Source organism: Stylophora pistillata, chromosome 2 (genome assembly GCF_964205215.1).
Source record: "Stylophora pistillata chromosome 2, jaStyPist1.2, whole genome shotgun sequence".
NCBI lineage: Eukaryota > Metazoa > Cnidaria > Anthozoa > Scleractinia > Pocilloporidae > Stylophora > Stylophora pistillata.
Window position 1 is genome coordinate 24,440,032 of NC_142520.1, and position 23,184 is coordinate 24,463,215.

The window sequence follows — 23,184 nt, forward strand, 5'->3', positions numbered from 1 at the left end:
AAACATCTTGTTTCTTATCAGATGTTTATCCAGATACACAAACCAAAAAGCACAGGAGAGATGATTTCACTTGAACGCCGCTTATATGAAGTAGCACAAAAGGAATGGGACAGTCGAGAACCAACTGGCCACTCGTTTGCACAGCAGACACAGAAAGACGTAAGTACCAAAGCCTGAAGAACAAGCGGTTGTGCCACTGCGCATTCCACAATGATAACATTTTCATTTTCTAAAAAGGTTGATCATCGAACTTCCTATATATGCTTTTAGTCAGGCACTTTCTCCGTGACATACAGAACTTATTCTCAATATACAATCAGTGTGCAAATATTTAACACCTTAATATTGTTCTTTTATCTCAGCTCTTTTCTGAAGTATTTGTGGAAGATCCTATCTTTGTTTGTGAGGTTGCGCAGTCCCTGGTAAACCAAGCTTCTAATTCCAAAAAAGGAGGGCGAAAGTCTGTTAAAGAAAAGCAAAAGATTTTAACAGAAACCTGGTCAAAACTGTTGGAGGTGAGCAATGTGACTGATTAAGTATCTCGTGAAATCTTCAATGGGTCCCAAAGAATCACTTATGCTTTCCATGTCCCTTGAAAGTGGAAAACTCTCCTTTATGGTAGCTTAAGTGATCCGTCATCTCTGGAAGATCATTCCTTTTCCCTTGACTGTTTCAGGTTATAGCGTTAAGACACAGGCTTATAACTGCTGCACAGGAAACAGATGTAGTCACTAAGGTATGTGTGTTTTTTTGGACAACGACAAAAGCGTTCATCTCTTCTTTAACCCTATCGTAGCAATCTTCTGATTTGCCTGTGGTAATGTGGATCATGGCCAAAGGCCGCCCAATCACCATGGTTAGAACATTCTTGCTCACAACGCAATCAGGTAGTTGAGTCATTTTCTGAGCCAGAAGGCAAATCGTATTTGCATCACACCACAGGCGGCCCAAGCTCTCTTTGAGAACCACACAAGGAACACAATTTGCATATCGATTTATAAGGATTTGTATGGGATTTTCTATAAGATAGCCATAGAGATAGTTAAAAGTGAAAATATTAAATAAAATTTGGCTTACCTTATTCCATACGTGTGTTGCTTGCTCCTGGTGTCGTTATTTTACCGATTTCACTTGATTTAAGGGGTTTTTTTTAATCCTGGTTTTCTCTTCTCAAAGAGAAGACAAGGACTACCACTTCTGTCCAGACAGCCTCCCGAACCATACTTAATGGTTTAATTAATGGTTTTTTTTATTTTAATTAATTTTTTCATTTTAGTTAATTTTTTACTTCGTTCGGGCATAGTTAATCGCGGGGGTACTAGATCTCAACTTGTCAACAAAACCTCTTGTAAAACCCGGGATCCCCTCGGGTTTAGTACCCCCGCGAGTCTTATTTTGCCAACATGACGAGGTTACCAAGCCAATTTCAACGGTCGTTGTGTCGTGTTGAAAAAAGACTCGGATGTCTACAAACGTTTTAACGTTTCACTGAGGACACGAAGAGCTGCCTGGCGTCGATCGCAGGGCCGAGATTGTGTGGCTAGAGAATCGAAATGAAAGGTCAACCTTTGCCCTTGACTTCTGCGGTGGATTTGTGGCCGTGGGTACATTTTAGCTCGGGATTTTTTACTTCGTTCGGGAGGTTGTCTGGACAGAAGTGTTCGGCCTTGTCTTCCCTTTAAGAAGAGAAAACCAGGATTAAAAAAAACCACTTAAATCAAGTGAAATCGTTAAAATAACGACACCAGGAGCAAGCAACACACGTATGGAATAAGGTAAGCCATTTTTATTTAATATTTTCACTTTTAACTATCTCTATGGCTATCTTGTAGAATATCCCATACAAATCCTTATAAATCGATGTGCAAATTGTGTTCCTTGTGTGGTTCTCAAAGAGAGCTTGGGCTGCCTGTGATCACGCTTAAACCCTTCCAACGCTAAGAGACTTGCGTCAAGTCAGAAATTTGCTCCTGTTTAGCTCGGTTATGATCACTTTTAAGGAGTTAACAATATTTGCCTTTCCGCAGGCATACAAGCGACAAGCCAAAGAGATTGGATTTGATGAATACCATGCGTTTCTTCGTGCCGTATCGTTTGACTTTGCACAGGCAAAACCAGATGCTGAGCTACAAAATGTTCTCATTACCGTGGTACAAGAAGACGATAGTAGGGTAGACAGGTGATAACACAACCCTTTTCTTCATTGTTGTGCTGGCTAAGTCAAGTCACATTTATTCAGAACGTTCCTAACTGAAGGTTCTAGGACCAAAACCGAAGTAGCCGCGACGGCCAATCGGAAGGAAGGAAAATAACCGAAGGACCAAATCATAACTCAGTGTCACTTGATGTAACGAATATTTTAAAATGCGCTGAAGAGTCGCGATTGTGATCAGTTTTGCATCTGCCATCTTAGAAGGATGGCGTAAGGTTTGTAGTTCAAAGACCCTTGTATGTAAAACCAAAAGAATCCTGAGTTACGTTTGAAACTCGACTCCAAAAATGAGAGGAAGAAGAGGAAAAGCAGGACTTATGTTGTTAAACTTTTACGTTATAATTTTATTTCAATCGTGGCTTTTTGTTCATTATGTTAATTCTATGTAAAGGATAGGTTCTCAATGTCTATAATTGAATGCATGTATCCTGGGTTATTCTGAATTGCACTTTCCTTCCTTTTCTCCTACCCTATCTGGAATTCAAACGTTTTTTTTTCCTTTGTTAGATACACACCAGCATATACTCCTCTAGCCATCCAAGAATTGGATGAAAAGCATTTGGGCACCTTCAGCTTTCGCACAAGAGAAGGACTGTTGCAGGTTTGTTAATAACACAGCCCTAAAAACAACTCAGCGAGAAAGTGAAAAAAAGTAGAGACAAAGCTCTTTAGGGCTTGAGCGAGATCGAGGTCCAAACTTATAAGACTGTCTACACTTCATGAAACAGGTGTCGAATTCTGTCCGAAATTATACTCACTATTAACAGATCGGACCTTGTTAATCACTCCTACGATCATAGACCGACTTGGACTTTACTCAGTTCAATTACCATTAGCAACCACACATGTCATCAGAATCCCTTTATTGCAGATCATGTCAGGAACAGGGGTGGAAAAGTTACAAACGATCCTAATGGCTCAGGTAAGTACGAATGAATTTCTCAAGCAGAAACATAAATAGAATTATCAATTTATTATACTAAACTGATTGTTTTTTTCAAGTTATCTCCCTTTCGGTGCAAGCGTTGAATGGATATCTCCACTTCCATGCATACTTGTTGAATATCTATAAAGTATGCTCAATAAATTATTATTATTATTATTATTATTATAATTATTGTTTACCGTGTGATTTTTAGATTAATCGTTTTGTTACATGATTTGATTATAATGTAATTACTTTGAACACCTCTAGTATTTTACTAATTGCTTTGCGTATAGGTTGTTCACAAGAATCTTATTATTGCATCCATTCTTCAACTCGACGGTTGTTCTAAAATCATCAAAGCTGCAAAAGCGAAGGAAGCAGAAACCGAGAAAAGGTATTCGTCCTGAATTATAGTCATGAATAAAGCTGCAAGATGAAAAATGTCATAAAAGTGCTTTGTTTAACGTTGCAAATCCCAAGGGAAATTTAAGAGCCAGAGGAGGTAGTTAACAAAGTGGGCGGAAAGATCATCGCAGATTTTTATCTTTTTAAACTTCGGAGATAAGATTCTGGTGCATATTACTTTGAAAAGTTGACTGTGTCGAGTCAATTCTCGAAACTATCGCGAATCGAGGATAGAGACGCTCGAAGGACCTTTCGAGGATCTAGATCCGCAGTTTCGAGGAAGCAATTGAATTAGTCCTCGCAGGCAAAACAAAGGCGAAGGACAAAGAGCTTAACTCGCGGCTTCAGGACAGGAGCGTTTACATATATACAAATATTTCTTTTTAAACAGGATTCAAATGCAAATGCTCAGATCGTCAACTTTGGATCTCTCTTCTTACGGTAGTCAGTTCACATTATCAACTCAGTTGAGAAAGCCAAATTATCTGGTAACATCTCGCATCAAGCAAGTTATTTGAATCACCAAAATTGTTTTTTTTTGTTTTTTTTTTTAAGAAGTATTTTTGAGGACTTTAATTTCTTAGCCATTTTGTAATCGGTTCTACAGGGTAAAATATAGTGACTGAAATGTCGCTTCAAATGTACTTACACGAAAGAAGTAAGCAAAGCCTGAACCAAAACAACATTTGTCCTTCCAAGCGATAACCTGACTCCCTTAACATTTGATTCGCTTTCAGTGCTGGATTGTCCCTAGGCTCCTCGCATGACACTTCCTTTGCTAGTCGGCCAAGTTCAGGCGAGGTAACGTCTGCTCATCTTCCATCATTCTCCACAAAGAGACTGGACCGAGAGTTTGAGCGTAAACTTCAGGAGGTTTTTGTATCGGTACAGTTGGAGAAGGTGCGTCGCAGAATAGGAAAATTTCTTTACTAATACAATGGAAACTCGATTTAACGAAGTGCAAAGGGACTGGGGAAATTGGTTCGTTATATCGAGGGTTTGTTATATTGAGGTTTTGTGGCATACATTTTACCGTAACTTTAGCCGGGCTGAAGCTGTATCGTTCGTTATACCGAGGACTTCGTCATATAGAGGTTCGTTAAATCGTGTTGTGTTTTTTTTTTCCTGCACAATGTTTGATTCTGCCAAAAACACATTAAATTGCAACCCCATATTGCTTTTTCCTCGCTGGTCTTTCGTTTATGAACTGGAAATCTTTCCTATATCTTTGTAATCTGTCAAATATGAAATGTCGGAGACTGGGCCCGAACTTTGGTTGAGTTTATTGACACTACACGAGAGTGTAGTGATGCAAGTCGCTTTGAGTGTTTTTTTTTTTTTTTTTTTTTAACTACAGAGTAGGTGTGAGAGAATAAAACGAAACGGTTGTGTTTATCTTAAGATTTTGACTTCGGGAAACTAAAGTTCTGCCACCGATAGGGTAACACTAACGGTAGCTAAATAGCCACAGACTAGTAGAAATTCAGTTTTGGCAAGTGGTTTTCGATTTCCTCAAGCCAGTTTGGCTATTAAACAAACTGAAATTGTCGTAACATCTAAGATGTCACTAGCCACTTGGCTATTAAGTTGAAAAGTTAGTGTCGAGCCCTGTACGGAGGCATTCCCGAAAAAATTTCCCGAACAGTTTCCCGGCAAAGAATAACACAGCGTTTTGTTGTTCCAGACGTTTTTGAGAGACAGAATGCTCAATGACTATATCCACAAAAAGGAACAACTGGGAACTGCCATGAAGAACATTGATGAGGTCATCAAGCTGAAAAGGTGATTTTAATCACTTAGTTGTAAAAAGAAATTTGTGGGAAAAAATCAGAAAAACAGTTTGGCGGTGACTTTTGTCCAGAAACTGATAGCATTAATCGCAGACGAAGGGCGAGTGCTGGAATCGTCAGCTTTGGATCTCTCTCTACGAACGGTAGTCAGTTCACATCAACACAGTTAATAATTTGTCAATCTATTTGTCACGAACGTGAGACATGGAGTTTGCCATAAAGATCGAAAGGAAACCTTCCGATTACCCGTAGAATGTTTTGACATTGAATTGCCGCGAACTTATAGCCTCTGACGAAGGGTAAACGCCTGGAACGTGAGCTTTTAAAACTCTTCACGGTGGCCAGATTTCATCATCAACTGATCATGAGTTGATGAAACCAAAGTATCTTGTCATACTTCCCCACTGACGCAGCACCATACTTTATTTAATTAGAAACTTACCCTCTTCATTCATTAGATGTATTTCTAGATTAGTTTTTTTTTTATCCCTGTGTTTCTTCACTTTAGAAAACTAGTCAGGGATTTCTGTGAAAACCTTCACAAAAGAGTGTCGCAGTATTCCTTGCAGTCTCAGGTAATTATTTTATCCTGCAAAGTTCCCTATGCCGCATACATGCCTCCCCTGGGTGTGCCATGTTATGGCCGACGTCAGCGTTTGTGGACGACCATCTTGATGATGCTTGGCCGTTATGAGTTTTGGTATTCTCCATTTCCTGTACTCTTTTAATACTTTTTCGTTTTTTATCTTCCTATCTTACCGAAGTTGATATTTTGTGGTTGCCGCCACGTTGAAGATGGTGATGCCATTAGCAGAAACCTCAAATTTCCAGAAGTTACTTTTTTTTGTAAAAAGTTAACATTGGGGTGAAATGGGCAGAAAAGATCACAATAGGGGCCGACCATTTAACTCTTGAGGGTGGGGGGTGGGTAATTTTGAAAACAAATTTCCTGCAAGCGCTTGTTGGAAGAGAAAATTGCATGCAGCCCAAATGAAACAGAAAAAAAGAGCATTTAGAACGGAAAAAATATCCTGCACAGCAGATAGCTAAACAAAACATTTCTTTATGACCAGAAATCACCCATCCCCCCCTCAAAAGTTAAATGGTCGACCCCTCTCAAATTGTTCACGTAAACTATGTCAATCGCAGTAATTGTGGGAGACTCATCAGCTCATCAGCTCATCAAAATAGACACTGCGGGTGCGAACTGGCTGTGCATGGTTCACAGGTGTCTTTGAATGTCGCTCAACACTGATGATAGTTATGTGTATAACAAAGACTTTTATTTTAACCTTAAAGAGTGAAATAAGTTCATTCTCTAGTACTAGTCCTACTTTCTATTGATTTTCTTTAATGCTTCTCCTGTATTCTGTAGATAATCGCTTATTCTGCAAGTCTATTAAATCTAATGGCGGACTTTCCGACCACGAGGTACTTATATTAAAATTGATTTTTTCTCTCTATTGTACCCGAAGTGATGATTTGAAATTTAAGACAACAAAAGAAACTTAACAAACCCTATAGTTTTCAAATAAAGTCTCTGAAGTCCATGTCGTGACTTTTCCGAATGCGCCTCTACAAGAGTGAAACAAGCACTGTTTACCCAGTCTGTACCATAGGAACTAAAAATACTCAATCACATTGGCATAACTTGGTTGAAAGTGCCATTTGCTAGGGGGCTGGCTAACCAGTTGGCTTTGTTTAAAGTAAAACCAAAGAGTTGAACTTTGGGCAACCGAAAACAAACGCTTGGAGCAGCAAGAAGGAGGACTTTATTCCGGGACCACTGGATACAGCACGGCCGCGTCGTGTACTGGAAAAGTTCACACGAAGCCTCGACTTCGTGTACTTAACCAAACATATCGAACCTTGACTTCTTGGCTTGGTGACGGCTTTCTTACTTTCGTTTTCTTTGTTTTCTTTGTTTTATTTTTTTTCTCAGAGATGCTCATTTTGTTATTGGTGAGGAGGATGAGAAGAAGTCGGAAGAAGATGATAACTTGGTTTCTGATCCCAAGTACGCTATACATGACACCTTATTTTTACTTCGTAACTTTGTTTTAGTTTTTATCTTTTACGATATCTTATGCACAGCTTTAAGTGCCCTTTCGCGCTCCTCTTTCCCTCTGAAATGCTCGAACAGGCCAACTTGGAATAGGTGGATGTCGCCGAGTTTATTCATAGTTAGTTGAAGATTTATTTTGTACGTTCACATCATACGCTTTTTTTTTAATCTCAGGCAATTCAGACCCAGGCCCCGAAGGTTGCTGTCGTCCGATGGCAAAAGTCTATTAAACCTCTGGTTTATTCCTCATTACACCGAGGTAAAGGGAAAATATTTAAAAACTCAAATATGATACTCAATTTAAAAGCTTTAAAAAATGATAACTTAACACCTCTTGGAATATCGATGGTCATACTGGTCTTTACTGAGCTCAACGCCTGTCTCACCATGCCTTTTTCAAATGTGTGTCGAAAGTGATCCGGGAATCATTGCTTTTCCTTTACTTTACTCTGTGATTGTTCCAAAAATCTCGCACCACTCTCTCGACCACGCATGTAAAACCAAAACCAATCACGACTTGGTCACCGCGTTTCCCCGCGCTTTAGGCGGTTACCTTGGTTTCACTTTGAGTTCTCTTTGATTCTCGAGAGTATTTTATCTTTCTTCTGATTGGTCGCGACTTGCTCACCCACCTTTTCCCGCGCTTTGGATGGTTGGCTTGGGTTCATTTGAGTTCTCTTTGGTTCCCAAGGGTATTTTATCTTTCTTCTTATTGGTTGTTGGGATAACCTTGGGTTTGGTTTAACTACACTCGATCGAAAAGCTCTAAAATCAAGTGCACGATTTTAATTTTCAGGTAACAAGGATGTTTTCTAAAATGAAAGGAGGTGAAAGAAATGCAGCTCTCAAAGTGATGCTGGTGGGTTGTCCCTGTCATGATCTTTTTTTTTTTTTTTTTTCACCAACTTACTAACTTTACCTTTCTCTTCCGAGTCTTTTATTCCCATATTTAGATCTCTTGTGGTCAAAGATGCATGCATGATCTACTTAAATTTTATTGTGATGCGGTTCCTTTTTATTCTTGTTATCAGCAATTGATTTCATCGCTTCACGACATTTGTCAGTATCTCTGTGCGCATGCCCGCCTCGGTAGCTCGCATGCCCGACTTGGATCCCAGAAGCTAGAATTTTCAGGGGTGACCGCTGACTGGGGAGGCACCGAGGGCATCGGTGAGTATACAGTGTAGAGGAAGGCGTTAACTTTTAAAGAGCTCTTACCTCATTCGGATGCAAAACTAGACCCAGTGGCGACTTCGAGGGGTCTCTTGCATTTTCACGCGCTTTGTGTTCTAGTCATAAATCTGTGTTATTAGTTTATTGACGAGGGATGTGCCATCTACAGTACCTGGGCACTGCATTGCAGCAAGCTAAGCTCTCATGAATCCCTATGTAACCAAGGGAGCACTGCAGAATTTGTTTTCCCTTGATTTCGTGCGTCTTTCCCATATTTCGAGTCACCATGTTGTTTTTCTGCTTTTATCTGCTGACCGCTATGTTGAGCCGCGAAGCGGCGACTTTCCGAGGTTAATACGAATGAGCCCCGAAGAGGCGAGATGAACCGCGAAGCGGCGAGAGTAGCGGTCAGCGAATAAAAGCGGAAAAGCAACATGGCGACTCGAAATACGGGAAAGACGCCCGAAATCAAGGGAAAATGAATTCTACCGTGCTCCCTTGATGTAACGAAGTCTTCGAGATAATGGAAGGTGGTTGGTGTTGCTATTGTTGTTTTCATGTTTGTTTTTCTTCCTATGAGATTGCGGGGACGAAAATTCTGTTACCTACTGCGTTTACCGCGTTCTTTTTTTCTTATACGATGAATATATGAAGTTCATATATTTTGAACTGCGGTTATAGATACGTATGATGCACGATCCTCGCAGTAGAGAGCGCTATTTATGCAATAGCGAAAATCAAACCTGAAAAAAATCGGGCCTGTACGGGATTCGAACCACTGACCTCTGCGATACTAGTGCAGCGCTCTACCAATTGAGCTAACAAACCAACTGGGATCATCACAGGTTTATTACAAATCAACTTAACGGCCTGCTCCCAGTTGGCTTGTTAGCTCAATTGGTAGAGCGCTGCACTAGTATCGCAGAGGTCAGTAGTTCGAATCCCGTACAGGCCTGATTTTTTTCAGGTCTGATTTTCGCTATTGCATAAATAGCGCTCTCTACTGCGAGGATCGTGCATCATACGTATTTATTTCTTATTTCGCTCACGCTTATGGTGAAGACTGACGACCCAATAAAGTTCTGTTTTTCATACTGTGCTAGTTGAAGAGATTTACCACTTTTAACCCTTCGTATTTGAAAATATCCTACTACATATTTATCTCTTCACTTGTTACTTCAGGTGCTGAGTTACGCGAAATACAGAAACAAATAAACCATCTGGAAAACCCGCACGATCCTCAAGAGGTACGCGGACTAGATGCGATACTTCTCCTTACTGTTTGCCATGTATTTCGTACATTTTCAGTCCTCGGAATGTAGTGTCAATTTTAGAGCTTTGTGTCTCTTCACGTGCTTGCTTTTCCCTGTGCTGATATTGAAACCAGAAAGAACTTATCAAGCATGGCTTTTGAGAGTGAAGACTTACATTGAAGGAACGGGTCAGCAAACTCAGAGTTTCTTCTTACAACATTTTTCATCGCCTGTTTATGGAAGCCCAACTATTATACTTCTCTTTGTTGCAGGTTGCAGACTTCCTTGCCAAGCGGCGAGATAATATGTTCTTGGAGTTCGATATTTCCATCAGCCATTCAGTGCGTGACACTTTCCTATCTACTGGGAACGAAGCTGCTTACAAGGTTAGCGGTTAGCATATCTGCAAAAAAACACAAAAGAGGATTTAGAGAAGCGAAGAACCATAGCATTCTCAAGGCGTGATCAGAACATTTCCACATGTTCGCATCGCGAGGAGCCAAGTAAAACTCGAAGTAAATGCATGTGTACGAAGCCAGCCTCGAGGGCTGTATACCGCGGGTGGAAAAATTCACGATTGGTGTGTCTTGCATCTGATTGGCTGAGATAGGGACGCGCGGTTTTTGGACCAATCACACAGCGCGATAAAACAAATGATATATCACCGGATTACTTTCGACTCAGGTTGAGAATTGCTCAATGACCTTTTGGTGAACCAATAACTTGGTAGATGGCTTGCAATATTGCCCTGGCTTTCCCTAAGTTACTAGTTGTGTGTTTGTGTACTATCGGAAGATCATTGGATGGTTGTTTAACTCTTTCCAGTCTCTCACAAAGCCCTTAACGTGAAATCTATTTGAGTTCCTATTGTCTTCTTGTCACAACCTCGTTCCCGGGGCTTTTCCCTTTTTGAATATTTAAAAAGGGAAAAGCCCTGGGAACGAGGTTGTTCTTGTCATAGTTTTCCTTGGTCCGATACACCGTTGCCAAAAGGTTGAATTTGAATTTTCGGTTTGTTTGTTTATTTTGTATCAGTGTGTTTTTGACATTTAATCGAAATGAGCACTCCATGTGACTTTAGACAGTGTTTGTTTGACTTCAAATAACTTAAAACTACGCTAACATCATGATTTTCCCTTTCTTTGCCTCTCAGAGCATAACGGATAACATGGAATTTGCTCTTCAGAACCTCAGTAATCTCCCCAGGTTTGATGTAATATTCATCTTTCTCCTCAAACCGATTTTGATTTGAGGTTTAAAACTAAAGAAAAAAATGAGGCTAAATGAAATGGAGGCCACGTTAAAACCGAGCCGGACAGTGGTTTCACCACTAAGGTGTAAGGGGCCGGGGATGCTTTGCAGAGGCTTTGCCACGTGCTTTCCCTCGGTTTCCTTTTTTTCCCTCCTACTCGCCTAATTTTTGGGAAATTATCCATTTCACATACTGGTTTGTTGGTGTGTTGAGTTGAGAGGAGTCTGGAGGTACGTTATGGCCCAGTTACTATAGTGACTTCCTAATTGGTGAAGAGATTGGGCCTCCCTCTGTCGTTATCCTTATAGCACCACCCACTACAAAATTTCTTGTGCTGAAGATCGACTATATTTTTTACTCTGCCCTTTTTTTCCCATAGACCTTGTATCTATAATGCTCAGATCTCTTTGCCTGAGCCCTTTGAAGCAAAAGAAGCTATGGCGAGAAGTCTTTATCCTTGGAGAACCTTCCTAGAAAGGTAAGAGATGCATTGCACAAAAGTTTATAGTTTTAAAAATCACTTTGTTGAGATTCTCTCGGAAAAGGATTGAAAAGAATGGATATTTGCTGCTTGAGGAGCCTAATTCTTTAATTTAATCTTTGCGGCTCAATGAAAGATGCAGGATTATTTACCACGCCTTGATACAAATAAACAAATCTTAGGACTCGGGAAGAAAAAATGGAAACGAAGTTAAGGTGTTTATTGTAATGTTCGCTAGGAACTATGGGATAGATTCTAAGAGAAATACCATCCTGGCGTCCACATGTTTCAACTGTTGATTAAAATCGTTGTGTATCAGACACATCTTACTCTCAAATTTGTAGTCAAATATACATACAGTTTACTTTTCACATTAAAAAATATACCTTTGTCAATCCATATGTTACGGACGTGGAAGATAGAGTTCGCGACAAGGATCGAACCGGGACCTTCCGATTAACCCTTGAATGTTCTGACAAAGGCCAAACGCTCGGAGAGTGAGCTTTAAAAATATTTTACGGTGGCCAGTTTACATTATCAACTCGGTTGATAAAACAAAATTATCTTGTATTACCCCCACCGATGCAACACCACAGTTTCTCTAGAAACTTACCCCGTTTGTTCTTGGCGAGGTTGGCTGTTATGATCAAGTACCGATGCAATACCAGAATGATATTGAGAGTTGAAAGTCAAGCAGAGCCATCCGTCCAGTATCAAATTGTACGACATTTTATTTCAGGTACGGTCCTTTTCCAATGATGTACTGGCAGTGGGATCTCATTGGGGAGAACATGCAGTTGTGTTTGGCTGGATTGCGTGATGTGGATAGGTTAGTTGTCAGTTGTAAGTTGTAAATGCCGATTGACTCTGGGAGTTTATGCTTTATTTCCTATAAAATGTAGTATTTTGGAAAGAACTCTTTCAGTAATTCCTGGAAGTCATCCTTTTAGGATTTTTGGTCATGATATTGTCCATGAATTTCTTTTGCGTCAGCAGTTTGAAGCTGCTAGCCCTAAATAAAAGAAATTGTGAATAAGAATTTCCCAAAATACCATGTTCTATGCCTCGCTATATTAATTTTATCTAAATCGCCCATTTTATTAGTAAATCATGAATATTCGAAAGTGATGCAGAGCTTTGTTCCCGTGATATAAAGAGCTCAAGAAACCCATTATCTTCCTCTTTGCTCAGGGCTCAACACTAACTTTTCAACTTACTAGCCAAGTGACTAGTGACAATTTAGATGTCACAACAATTTCAGTTTGCTTACAAGCCAAACTGGCTAGTGAAACTCGAAAACCACTAACCAAAACCGAATTTCTACTAGTCTGTGGCTAGTTGGCTACTGTTAGTGTCGAGCCCTGGTTATGGAACGTTACCTCTTCCAAATTCACTAAGATCATTAAAAATACAGTCGCTGTTTGGCTGTAAGAATAATAGTATATTAATAATGGGTGTTCTGTGACGCAGACATGTCGTGAATGGTGAAATCCTTGGGGTATCCCTACTTCTGGAAGATGTCCTCCAAAATGGCCTTCCAGAATTATTTTCACAACAACCAGACGACTCGGCAGCCTCCGGTTCCACAGGGCAGCGTTCCCGACCGAACACGAGCACTTCCCGAAGACCTTCGAGCCGTCATGGCGATAAGCGGGACAGCAATGAAGATGAAGGAGGTGAAACCTCTGTTCCTGTGGAAACTGGTCCCTACGGAGACATCCCCAAGGGAGCGGTATCGTTTAGTACCAATCCGCAAGCGGCTGTCAAACTGATAAATTTCTTTCTGTTGGTGTGTTCCCGTTTGGAACTTCTTAAAACTGACTGGGGATGTAGAAAGCTTGGAGTCAACGAAATATCAACTTCTAGGCTCTACAGAACCATGTGGTAAGCCATCTATACCATGGATGATTCCCATCATTAACAACGTGTTTCACATTAGCTGGTCTCAGTGCGTTTTGGTCGTTCAGTTGAAAAATGGGCTTCCACGTATAATTTCATGTTTAACTGCTATGCGTAGCCGGTACAACGGCAGTAGACTTGGAAAATGTTGTATTTGGTGTTGCTCAGCCATGTTACCAACCAAATTTGATTTATCGTTTTCTTTCAGCAAAGTGTACAAGATCGAAATCCTGCAGCCAGTTTACCAACAAGTTGCTATTAGAATGGGCCAGGTATGATTAAAAAATAATAATTCTCAAATACAAGTATTAGCCCCAACGAAAGAAGGAAAGTGTTATTGTATATTAACACAAATGAGTGCAGTTTTTGTCTTTCTTTGTATTAATTTGTTACCTCAACCTTCCACAGGGCCAAGAGTACGCCGCCCTAGGTGCGCTGGTGAACGACGACGAACCCCTGTCCTCTCCTCCTGGAGCAACAGAGATGGAGCTGAAAGTCAAACAGGTCTGTCCTGATTTTTGCTGGAATCGATTCAGAGTACCTCAAACCTACAGAGTGAAATATGTATGCCGAAAATTTCTTGTTAGGGTATCGAAAAGAACAATGGTAGACCGTTCACCGCAATTATTGGGTTTCAAGAAGGATTTTTCTTTCTCTTTTGCAGCTCATTCGATTACTGGAGAACTTAGAGTGCACCATGATTTATGACGTTATTAGGAGGATTTCCCGTGAGCACACGCTGGTCGTGTCTGAGAGAGGAAGAGATGATGCAACACTGCCCACTGATCTGTGGAAGAGACCGGTAAGAAAAAATTCCCTGTCTTCACCACTAGTCTTGGGTAGGAATATATTTCACGCTCCTTTTTTAGCTGTTACTGGTTTGGTTGTGCTTAATGTTGTCAGCAGGGAGCTTAAGAAACGACGACGGCGACGCCATGGACAACTTCGGTTAAAAAATGAACCTATATTTTTTTTACCAATCTCGCAGTACTCTAAAGTCATTCGGCTTTTCACTGTCAAAGCTATCTCCAAACTGAATATGGAACACATTGTTAATTTAGAAATAGAAATCTAAAATATTAGCCGTCGTTGTTCACGTTCTCTAGACAACGCAAAGTTTGGACATTTCACATTGTTGTTTTGCAGAGGACGCGAAGAGATTTACAAAGATTTATAACGCACGTGCACAGCCATTGTTCTGCTCATTAAACCTCTTGTTTAGTGGTGTTCTCTTTGCCGTTACAGTCGTGATTTTCTTGAACTACATAATATGTTAGGAAAACGGTAAAGCTGACGAGAAAGTGCACCAAATGGTGGCTTATTGCCAAATTTATCTGTTATATCATGTGACAGGTCATGAAAGAAAACTGCACCATCGCTAAACCTCATCTGGTGGATAATTTCATCCAGGATCTAATGTCCGAGAATACGGAGAAGGACGACAATGTTTCCTTTACAAGGGTATGAAGTTTTCTTTTTTTTGGTTTTTTGAGTGTCTAGTCAATGTCCCGGACGGGACATTGTGTCGTGTTCTTAGGCAAGACACTTTACTCTCACAGTGCCTCTCTCCACCCAGGTGTATAAATGGGTACCGGCAATTTAATGCTGGGGGTAACCCTGCGATGGACTGGCATCCCATCTAGGGGGGAGTAGAAATACTCCTAGTCGCTTCATGCTACAGAAACCGGAGTTAAGCACCAGCCTAATGGGCCACTAGGCTCGTAAACAGACTTTACTTAGTCACTTATAGTTCATTAGGAGAGGTGTTGACGTATTTATGGTATTGATAAGGGAGTGCTGGGCTTCCTACCTCTACCTTACTATGAGAGGACCTCTCTATAAGGATATTTTAAAACCCTTTACACTCTTAACATCAGTATTCATACATTTCCTGAGGTACTGACAAGAAGAATTTGTTTAATTATCAAGCGCTTCTTCTGTTGGTGACCAGTTCCGGCGTTTATTCTTGTGGTCTTCATGTTTGATTCAGGGGTGACTTTGTGGGCAGAAATTAGTTGCTAGTCACTGTTAGAAGTAAAACGATGTAGGGTTAGTTTCCCTCCACTTTCTTTCCCACTGTAATCTCATAGTTTTGTCCCTTCTCTCGGAGAGAGGGAAACTGCTTCTGGGTAATTGTGGTTCTGATGGTGCTATGTAAAATTGTATCCTCCCGCACGTTTTCTCATGCTTACCCTTTTCAAACTCGCTTCGTTTCTTTGAAGACTACAACACATTTTGAAAGTGGTGAAAATAAAAAATTCAGTCCCGTATGGGCTTTGAACCCATGATCTCTGCGATACCGGTGCAGTGCTCTACCAACTGAGCTAACAAGCCAACTGGGTGTTGGTCATTAGGTTGGTTCTTATTAAACCCATTCACTACTGCGAGAATCGCTTCCATACATATCTTAAAACCGCAGTACGCATATATGATTTTCTTATATTCAAATTCATTGATTCTACAACATGTTTTTATGAGTTGAGTCACTTGGTTTCTTTATTTCTGTATTTATTTTTTTAATTCGATTAAGTCAATATTTTAAACGCTTCCTTCGGATTTTGTCTAATACTTGCTTATTATTTCTTTGTTCATGTTGTTTGCTGTTAAGGATCATTTGGACAAGTGCCTCTTAAAGCTAGCGTCTGAGACAATGCTGAGAGAAAGGAACTGTTTCGAGAGGTAACATTATAGGCTTACAGCAAAACCGATGACACAATGGAGGATTTGACTCTGCTACATTCAAAATTCGAGTCCAGTCTCCTAGCTAAAGCAAGTGACCTGCCCCTTTATTTACCTGGAAGAGGCCTCTATGATGCGATGTTCATTTTGTTTGTTCTCATGCTCTTTAAACAGGAAGACGTAGACTGTAATCAACTGTTTGAAAGAACTGATTAGCTGTGGTAAATCAGACAGAAAACAAGTAGATTTGGAAAGTTTGTTCATGTACAGTACAGGTTAGAAGGGAGTCATTTTAGATTAGAGTTGGGTAGTTGTCAGTTTTACATGATGTACTTTATAATGTAGAAAGACAGAAGTAGAAAATTTGGCAGTGTGATAGATGAAACGTTAACAGTAAAATTTCAGAGATAGGTTTGCGAAATAAAAATGAAAATTTTCCAAATAGGTAGGGTAATAACTTTGTTGAAGACCTAAATCTCTTATTTTAAGATAGTTCGCCAAAATTTAAGGAAACTTTTTCAGTGTAGTCGTCGCTGAGGTAACGGCGTAGTTGCCCATAGGTTTCTGAATTGTGCAGATTTTTTTAGCGATACAGTCAATTCCTGACACTGAGTATTCTGCAAAGAAACTTCATTAGCCGAAAAAGTTGTAATGAATGCACTCTTTAGTTGAGTGTCAAAACTACTCCAAAGAGACATTGTTTGTTCTTCACTTCGCTCTGTGAGTGGTCAAGAAACTGAAACCAATGGTGACTTTTTGTGCGTCACTCTCGTTTTCCTGACCTGGATATGCATGGGTTCCCTTTGCGTTGTTGTTTTATCTTGTAAGAAAGACGTTCTGATTGGCCTGCATTCGGTTTTACGGGACACTTATTGGAAAGTGCATTGTTTAATGTCGTAGCAATTTACAAACGTTGGTATATCTATTTGGACTAACTTTCCGTTTTGCTTATTCCAGCTACGCCATGTATTATGAGAACCTCCTCCGTCACCAGCACCAGTTACTGTACATGAAAGAGCAGGTATGATGGCAATGAGTTTCCATTCGCTTTACCAGTTGCTTATCTAGTTTATGATTTCAAAAGAAGAATTTTTTACATTAAAGATAGTTCAACCCACAGAGAAGTGATCAGAATCAATACATCTGGCGCGAAGATATCCAAAAACAATCGATGATGTGTACCATAGCAATTATGCTTTTACGTCACGACTTCATTTATTTCTGTTTAATTCTTCTTGGGTAGACCTATCGACAAGTAACCCTTAAATATCAAAAAGCATTCATGTGCCCCAACAGATATTAACTTCAATTTTGCAAGGCAGCACAATTAGCGTCTAAACAACAAGTTCCATTTGCAAGAGCATCGTAGCGCGCGATCTGGAATCTGAAGGTCTGCGATTCGATTACTCATGGCCACTCAGATTTTTTTCTTCGCCCTGCACTCTTAAGAAGACAAATGAAAATCGTTCTGTAAGTTCCAATTTAACTTGTAAATGAGGTGCCAGCTCAAAATTAATGAGACTAGTGGACTGCGATGATAAGACATATGGTCTCTTACCAAGTAGTATATTAGGGGAAATGTCTTTGAATAATATGAATTTCGTTTCACTCGGTGCAGGAGATTAAGCAGCATCAAGACACAATAGAAGCTAACAGTTCTGCTACCATCGTAGATGTTCACTGTCAGTTAGCAGATCGAAGCCATGAACAACTGCTTGGTATGTATCCTCGGGAAACAAGTGGTATCCTCGGAACTTTGCCGGACTTTTGAAACACTCCGATTCTTGGAGTCGAGGCCTTCGATGTGAGGATGAAGAAATACGGTCTAAATTTCGTATCATAAATTATTATATTCGTAAATTATGGCACCCTTCAGACGGCAGTGTATCTGGAAATACGTGGACAAGGAGCAGTTTGGGCTTGCCAAAAGAACTTGCCTTTCAAATTCGCAAAATAAAATTGCATTTTAGCCAATAATTTGTTGGTTTTTTTTCTCCTGTATGGTTTCGTGCACGTTTGTTATTTTCAAAAGTATTTTATTTAAGCAATAGTGAAAATCAGACCTGAAAAAAATTCCATACAGGCCTGAATTTTTTTCAGGTCTGATTTTCACTACTGCTTAAATAGTCCTTTACTGCGAAGGATCGTGCACATATACGTTTCATAACCGCAGTTCATATATATGTATTTCATATGTTTGTTGTTTCAAAAGTATTGTTCCATTTTTGTTCTTTTTATATTTCTCTAATCAGAAATCACTGCTCTCCGAGCGAAGATTGCAGAGATGAGAGAGTCCCTGATGAATCAGGTAAGAAAACACTTTTCTTCCTCAGATAGTTAGTATCATCTCACTTATTTGTCTCTCTTCATACGTTTTAGGAAAAGGAACTCCGAGAACGAATCAAGAGCGATTTTGCATTTCTAGTTCAGGAACTATTTTCAAACTGCTTTTCGATGAAAAACAGTTTCGAAGAATTCAGGTAAGATAGTCGTAGCCCTATTGTTGGGTTGTGCCATTCGAAATCAATTCTGTTGGAAGAATTCATTTTGTTCAATTCTCACTTTGCAAGCGAAGTGACCTAACCTATGAAGGATTCCACTCCTGCGTTACGTAACAAACCGATTCGTAGGTGGTGGAGAGGGGAAGGGCAACGGGGGAAGCTCTCGCTAAAAATACGAAAATCAGGGGGGAGGTGACAAAGGCCCCCCTCAGCTACAATTGATTAATTCGTGAAAATGAAAACTAAGAAAATCAGAAATTTGATCGTTGTAAAGAAATCTCGTCTCGATTAGCTAAGATTTTGACAATTATATCTCTCCTTTTCTAAACAAGGACTTCTGTGTTTGGTATGTTATATATGATATAATTGTCGTTTCACTCATACCAGATTATTTCTACACGATGATGTTCATGAGGGACTGAATGACGTGCGTCGTAAAGCTGTGGAAGACATGAAAAAACTCAGAGAGAAGTCTGGAACATTAAAAGGTCTTGTTTGGCTCTAAGACTTTTTGTTTCTGACGCAAACACAACAGATTCTCTTTCGCTTAAATTTCGTTTTCCTCAAACCCGATATCCAATCCAAGCTCCAACGCGTGGATCTGAGTCCTTGTTTGATTTTACCCTAGATATTTCGAACATCATTGAGCAATTTTGATTATTAAGCCCCTTTTAATTATTATACTCCTAAAAGGTTCGAGACTCAATTAATATCATAAAAGAAGCCCACCTGTACTCGCTGCTTCAAAATCCGCGTGCATTAGCGGTAGGTTGAGGATTCGAGTCTCAGATCGAACAATTAATTAGCATCGAAGAATACACATGTAAGTAACGTGCTACCTTTGTGGTGGCAGTGACATCTGTATCATAGAATAGGAGTCTCTTGTTTTACTCCAGGGTGAGGTGGGGGAATGATAGCAGATATGTCTTAAAAGTCGTGTATATACTTATGGCTGATCTCACTCAGTATTGACCCTAAATATCCCTGATATGGAGCTTCCATATATCAGTAGAGGTGCATAAGTAACATTTTGTCTTTATACCTCTACAGAGGAAAGCGAAGCTGCTTCTAAACAAGTTTTAGCCAAATCAGAACAAATCAGAAAATTCCAAGAAGAGAACAAATACCTTGGACAACTGGTGAGTACAATTGCACTTTTTTTTCATTTTTTCCCGTTTATTTCCCATGTAAAAGGATCCTTATAACATATTAGCATGTAATAACCGTCAATTACAACAAATAAGGGAAAAACGTAGAGCACTTATACTCCATTCAGGTAAGGAGATGTTGGATAGTAGAGGTTCTCTTTTTTCAGGAATTTCCATGAATCTATTTTTCTGTTCCATGTTTTAATGCACGAGTTTTCTTCAAATCTGAAGCAGTTTATGTAGTAGAAAGGTACTGAATTTGTTCTTGTCACTGGTGTTTTTTTTTCCCAGTTTCTAAAGATAAAGACTATGAACAACTGGAAGCGGACCCGTCTCTTTATCCGGTATCACGACTCGGTAAGATCAACAAATTGACAGTAGTTTAGTAGTGGTCTGTACTTTTACTTGTTGACAATGATGTTCGTCATCATAGTCGCTCAAAAAGGCGACCAAAGAACTGATGTTTGAAAAACCGCGAAACTGCCTTTAGGGGTACCGGAGAACTTTCAAGTTTATAAAATGCCGGGGGATGAATCTTCCATCAAATCAAAAACCCACGTAATGCTATTCGCCATACCCATCAGCTTGGTTGTGTTGGTTACCTTGCATAAAATACCTTTACTTTGGTTTTGGGTTTTTCTACTCTTCGCTGAAAATTGCTCTTTGGGACTGATTTTGACAGTTTTTATTTTATTACGCGTTTCTTTGTTTGTTTTAAAGGTTGAGAGTTTACGAGATGAGGCTGACAAAGCTAAACGAGAGTGCTTAGGAGTTAAAAAGATTGCGGAAGAGAAAGAAGTGCTATTTAAACAAGAACAAGCAGCACTGAGAAAGGTCATTAATCTAATCCAAAAGGGTTTCTGTCCATTGTGACACTGTCAGCAGTTACTTTTAAAATCACACTTATAGATTTGACCTTTTTTCCAGTGAATTATGTTTAGATTCAAGAGGTGACTGAATAAATCAAACAGCATTCGTATGTAGCAGAAACCGGAGTTAAGCACCGGCCTAATGGGCCACTAGGCTCGTAAACAGACTTTACCTTTTATTCGTATGTAGCACTCTAAATATGGTGGCTATCCTTTTTAGTGGCACGTGGAACTTTTAAACTTTGAGCGTGTTTATGTGAGGATTTTGGCATCAGTTCCCGTCCCCAACGGTAGTAATAAATTAATAATGAATAAATATCTTCAGCCAGGAGACAACCTCACCCTTTGTTGGTTTTCAGTCTAATCGTGAGTACGGAGTCTCCGGTTCAAAAGTGGATCAAATTCTAAAGGCGAATTTAAAGATGAACAAGACCTTCCTTTTTGAGTCTTCTGGCAGGCTACTCCTATTATTACTTGTATTTACATAATGATTGTTAATATCATCATCATCTTCTACAGGCTCTTTCAGAGGTGGAGCGAGAGTGCCAGAAACTGCGTAAAAAGCTACAATACGAGGTAGGAAATTTCAAGAACTTGCTTGAATGATTGTTTTGGTTTTCGCGCAGATAGCGCCAACAAAGAAAAGGAAAGGACTTCGGCTTGATGGATTGCTATCAAGAATAGTCACATCAACTGCGAGTCGTTCTCATAGTTCAAATAGCTCTGCTATTTGTGGGTAGTGCGTCATTATGCTAAGTGTCATGTCATGTCTGATTACAATAAATGAATAAATATTAAATAATAAATAAAAAGATAATAGTAAATCACCAAATTCGCTTCACTTATTTACGAAATACGAAGCTGGCGGCAGCGTGAAGAAAGAATTAGGAATTATACCGTGGGAACTAAAGAGTGAAGAGTACTAAATAGCCACAGTTAGCTGCGTTAATTAAGTGATTGTAGTCTCGAAGAAAACAGACAAATATTCTTAAGCCTTTGAACCCACAGGAGTGACTCGCCTTTAATTTCTCCTTACAACATCACCCTTGAATCACAAGGGTGATGTTGTAAGGGGCTGAAATGCAGACACTAGGTTGGTTTGACTTGACGTAGTTTTAACTAGGATGATTTTGAAGTGTTTGGGTGTTTCGTGTTTTCAGCAAAAGACCAAGCTACAGAAGATGCATGCTCAGATGCAAGAAGCTCACAGTATGAGACAACTGGAGCTGGCCAAGTCTACAAACATCGATAAACTAGTGAGTGGATTAATGATCCAGGTTTTTTTTTCGTCAGCATACAAAGTGATTTCATTATGAAATATGATACTAACATAAAAGCTTTGCAATAGAATTAGAAAGATGGTGAGTTTTGATCTCGTTCTTGCACTAGCCTGCGAGGAGGTCCTTATTGTAAACGCTTTTCTGCTCGCGGAAAGATTAGAGACGAGTCGGGATGAGGTTTGCCGGGGGTCTGGCACCAATAATGAGATCCCTTGCGGACCTTCCGTCTACTCACGTTGCTAAAAGACTCAAACTTTCCCGCGGATGAGCGTGCTGAAGCGATGATATTCCATTCAAGCACAGATTGAAAGTTATTAAGGATTTTTCTCTTTTTCATAACATCTATTTAGACTCGAAACGATTTTCATGCAAGCAGTTCAGGAAGTTGATTGTAATTGCTCTCTCTGCTTCTAGATTGCAGATCTGGAGGAGAAAGAACTTCAGCTTCGTCTTCTTACGCGTAAGTTGTCCTTTAATGTCCTTTGATCGATTTATATCTTTTCATTTTATTTCGCTCCATTTCTCTTGATTTCTTTTCTATTTTAAGACTTAATGAATGTCATCTGATTCTCTTTTTTTACATAGAAAACTTGGATAGAGATCAACGAAGAAATCTTTTCGCGCAAGAGCAATCCAAGAAGGTATTTTGAATCTGAATTTCCCCTTACCCACTCCTCCCCCTCCCCCCCTTTCTTTTCGTTCTTTTTACCGGACGCAGTACGAGTGAACAAAAGAGAAGAAGCTGCAATCCACAGGAAGAATCCTGGAACAAACGATGCGATAAAGAAACACTCCCACTCTTTTTCTATCTCCCAATTTTCCCCTCGTTTTCTACCTCTGACTTTTATTCCACTTTCTTAGGCCCTAAAACAAATGATGCAGCAACTGGATCACGAACGAAACTTGAAACTCGACGCTTTTGAACGCGTGGAAGATCTTCAGAGACAGGTTCATCGCTTTTTTTTTTTCTTATTTTCTTCAGATAACATAGCATTTCAAAGACATTCTGCTGTACACTAGTTGATTTTGTGCTCCTCTTCATATTTCTATTTTTTCTTCCTTTAAGATTTATGAATACGAGCAACATCTGACCAGCGGTCTATCAAGGCCAGGCTCTGGAGCAGGTATGGTTTATGGCATGCACACAAAAAACATACGAGTTAAAAAGAAGTCCGTGATGCCAATATTGTTGCTATTTTGACGTGAGAGATTACTCTCCGTAAGAATCGCTAGTCCCCGCATTCTAAGT

The 23,184-nt window shown here is 39.8% G+C and overlaps 1 protein-coding gene across 1 annotated transcript in view; it reads left to right on the forward strand.

The window, feature by feature from the left end:
- LOC148737968 (coiled-coil domain-containing protein 162-like) overlaps positions 1-23,184 on the forward strand; it is a gene marked incomplete at its 5' end in the record, with an annotated part of 30,536 nt that overhangs the window by 4,973 nt on the left and 2,379 nt on the right. Inside the window, 40 exons of the mRNA XM_088749369.1 lie at positions 22-159; positions 363-515; positions 677-736; positions 2,028-2,179; positions 2,720-2,813; positions 3,084-3,134; positions 3,434-3,534; positions 4,283-4,445; positions 5,230-5,327; positions 5,844-5,910; positions 6,711-6,766; positions 7,278-7,352; positions 7,575-7,659; positions 8,197-8,259; positions 8,432-8,570; positions 9,756-9,820; positions 10,099-10,212; positions 10,980-11,032; positions 11,458-11,556; positions 12,299-12,388; positions 13,030-13,443; positions 13,667-13,730; positions 13,867-13,962; positions 14,123-14,260; positions 14,812-14,919; positions 16,067-16,137; positions 17,095-17,158; positions 17,756-17,855; positions 18,390-18,445; positions 18,517-18,617; positions 19,026-19,126; positions 19,689-19,777; positions 20,078-20,143; positions 20,507-20,620; positions 21,175-21,231; positions 21,816-21,911; positions 22,350-22,395; positions 22,521-22,576; positions 22,797-22,883; positions 23,002-23,059. Coding sequence (XP_088605495.1) covers positions 22-159; positions 363-515; positions 677-736; positions 2,028-2,179; positions 2,720-2,813; positions 3,084-3,134; positions 3,434-3,534; positions 4,283-4,445; positions 5,230-5,327; positions 5,844-5,910; positions 6,711-6,766; positions 7,278-7,352; positions 7,575-7,659; positions 8,197-8,259; positions 8,432-8,570; positions 9,756-9,820; positions 10,099-10,212; positions 10,980-11,032; positions 11,458-11,556; positions 12,299-12,388; positions 13,030-13,443; positions 13,667-13,730; positions 13,867-13,962; positions 14,123-14,260; positions 14,812-14,919; positions 16,067-16,137; positions 17,095-17,158; positions 17,756-17,855; positions 18,390-18,445; positions 18,517-18,617; positions 19,026-19,126; positions 19,689-19,777; positions 20,078-20,143; positions 20,507-20,620; positions 21,175-21,231; positions 21,816-21,911; positions 22,350-22,395; positions 22,521-22,576; positions 22,797-22,883; positions 23,002-23,059 — 3,898 coding nt within the window. The remainder of the gene's footprint in view (positions 1-21; positions 160-362; positions 516-676; positions 737-2,027; positions 2,180-2,719; positions 2,814-3,083; positions 3,135-3,433; positions 3,535-4,282; positions 4,446-5,229; positions 5,328-5,843; positions 5,911-6,710; positions 6,767-7,277; positions 7,353-7,574; positions 7,660-8,196; positions 8,260-8,431; positions 8,571-9,755; positions 9,821-10,098; positions 10,213-10,979; positions 11,033-11,457; positions 11,557-12,298; positions 12,389-13,029; positions 13,444-13,666; positions 13,731-13,866; positions 13,963-14,122; positions 14,261-14,811; positions 14,920-16,066; positions 16,138-17,094; positions 17,159-17,755; positions 17,856-18,389; positions 18,446-18,516; positions 18,618-19,025; positions 19,127-19,688; positions 19,778-20,077; positions 20,144-20,506; positions 20,621-21,174; positions 21,232-21,815; positions 21,912-22,349; positions 22,396-22,520; positions 22,577-22,796; positions 22,884-23,001; positions 23,060-23,184) is intronic.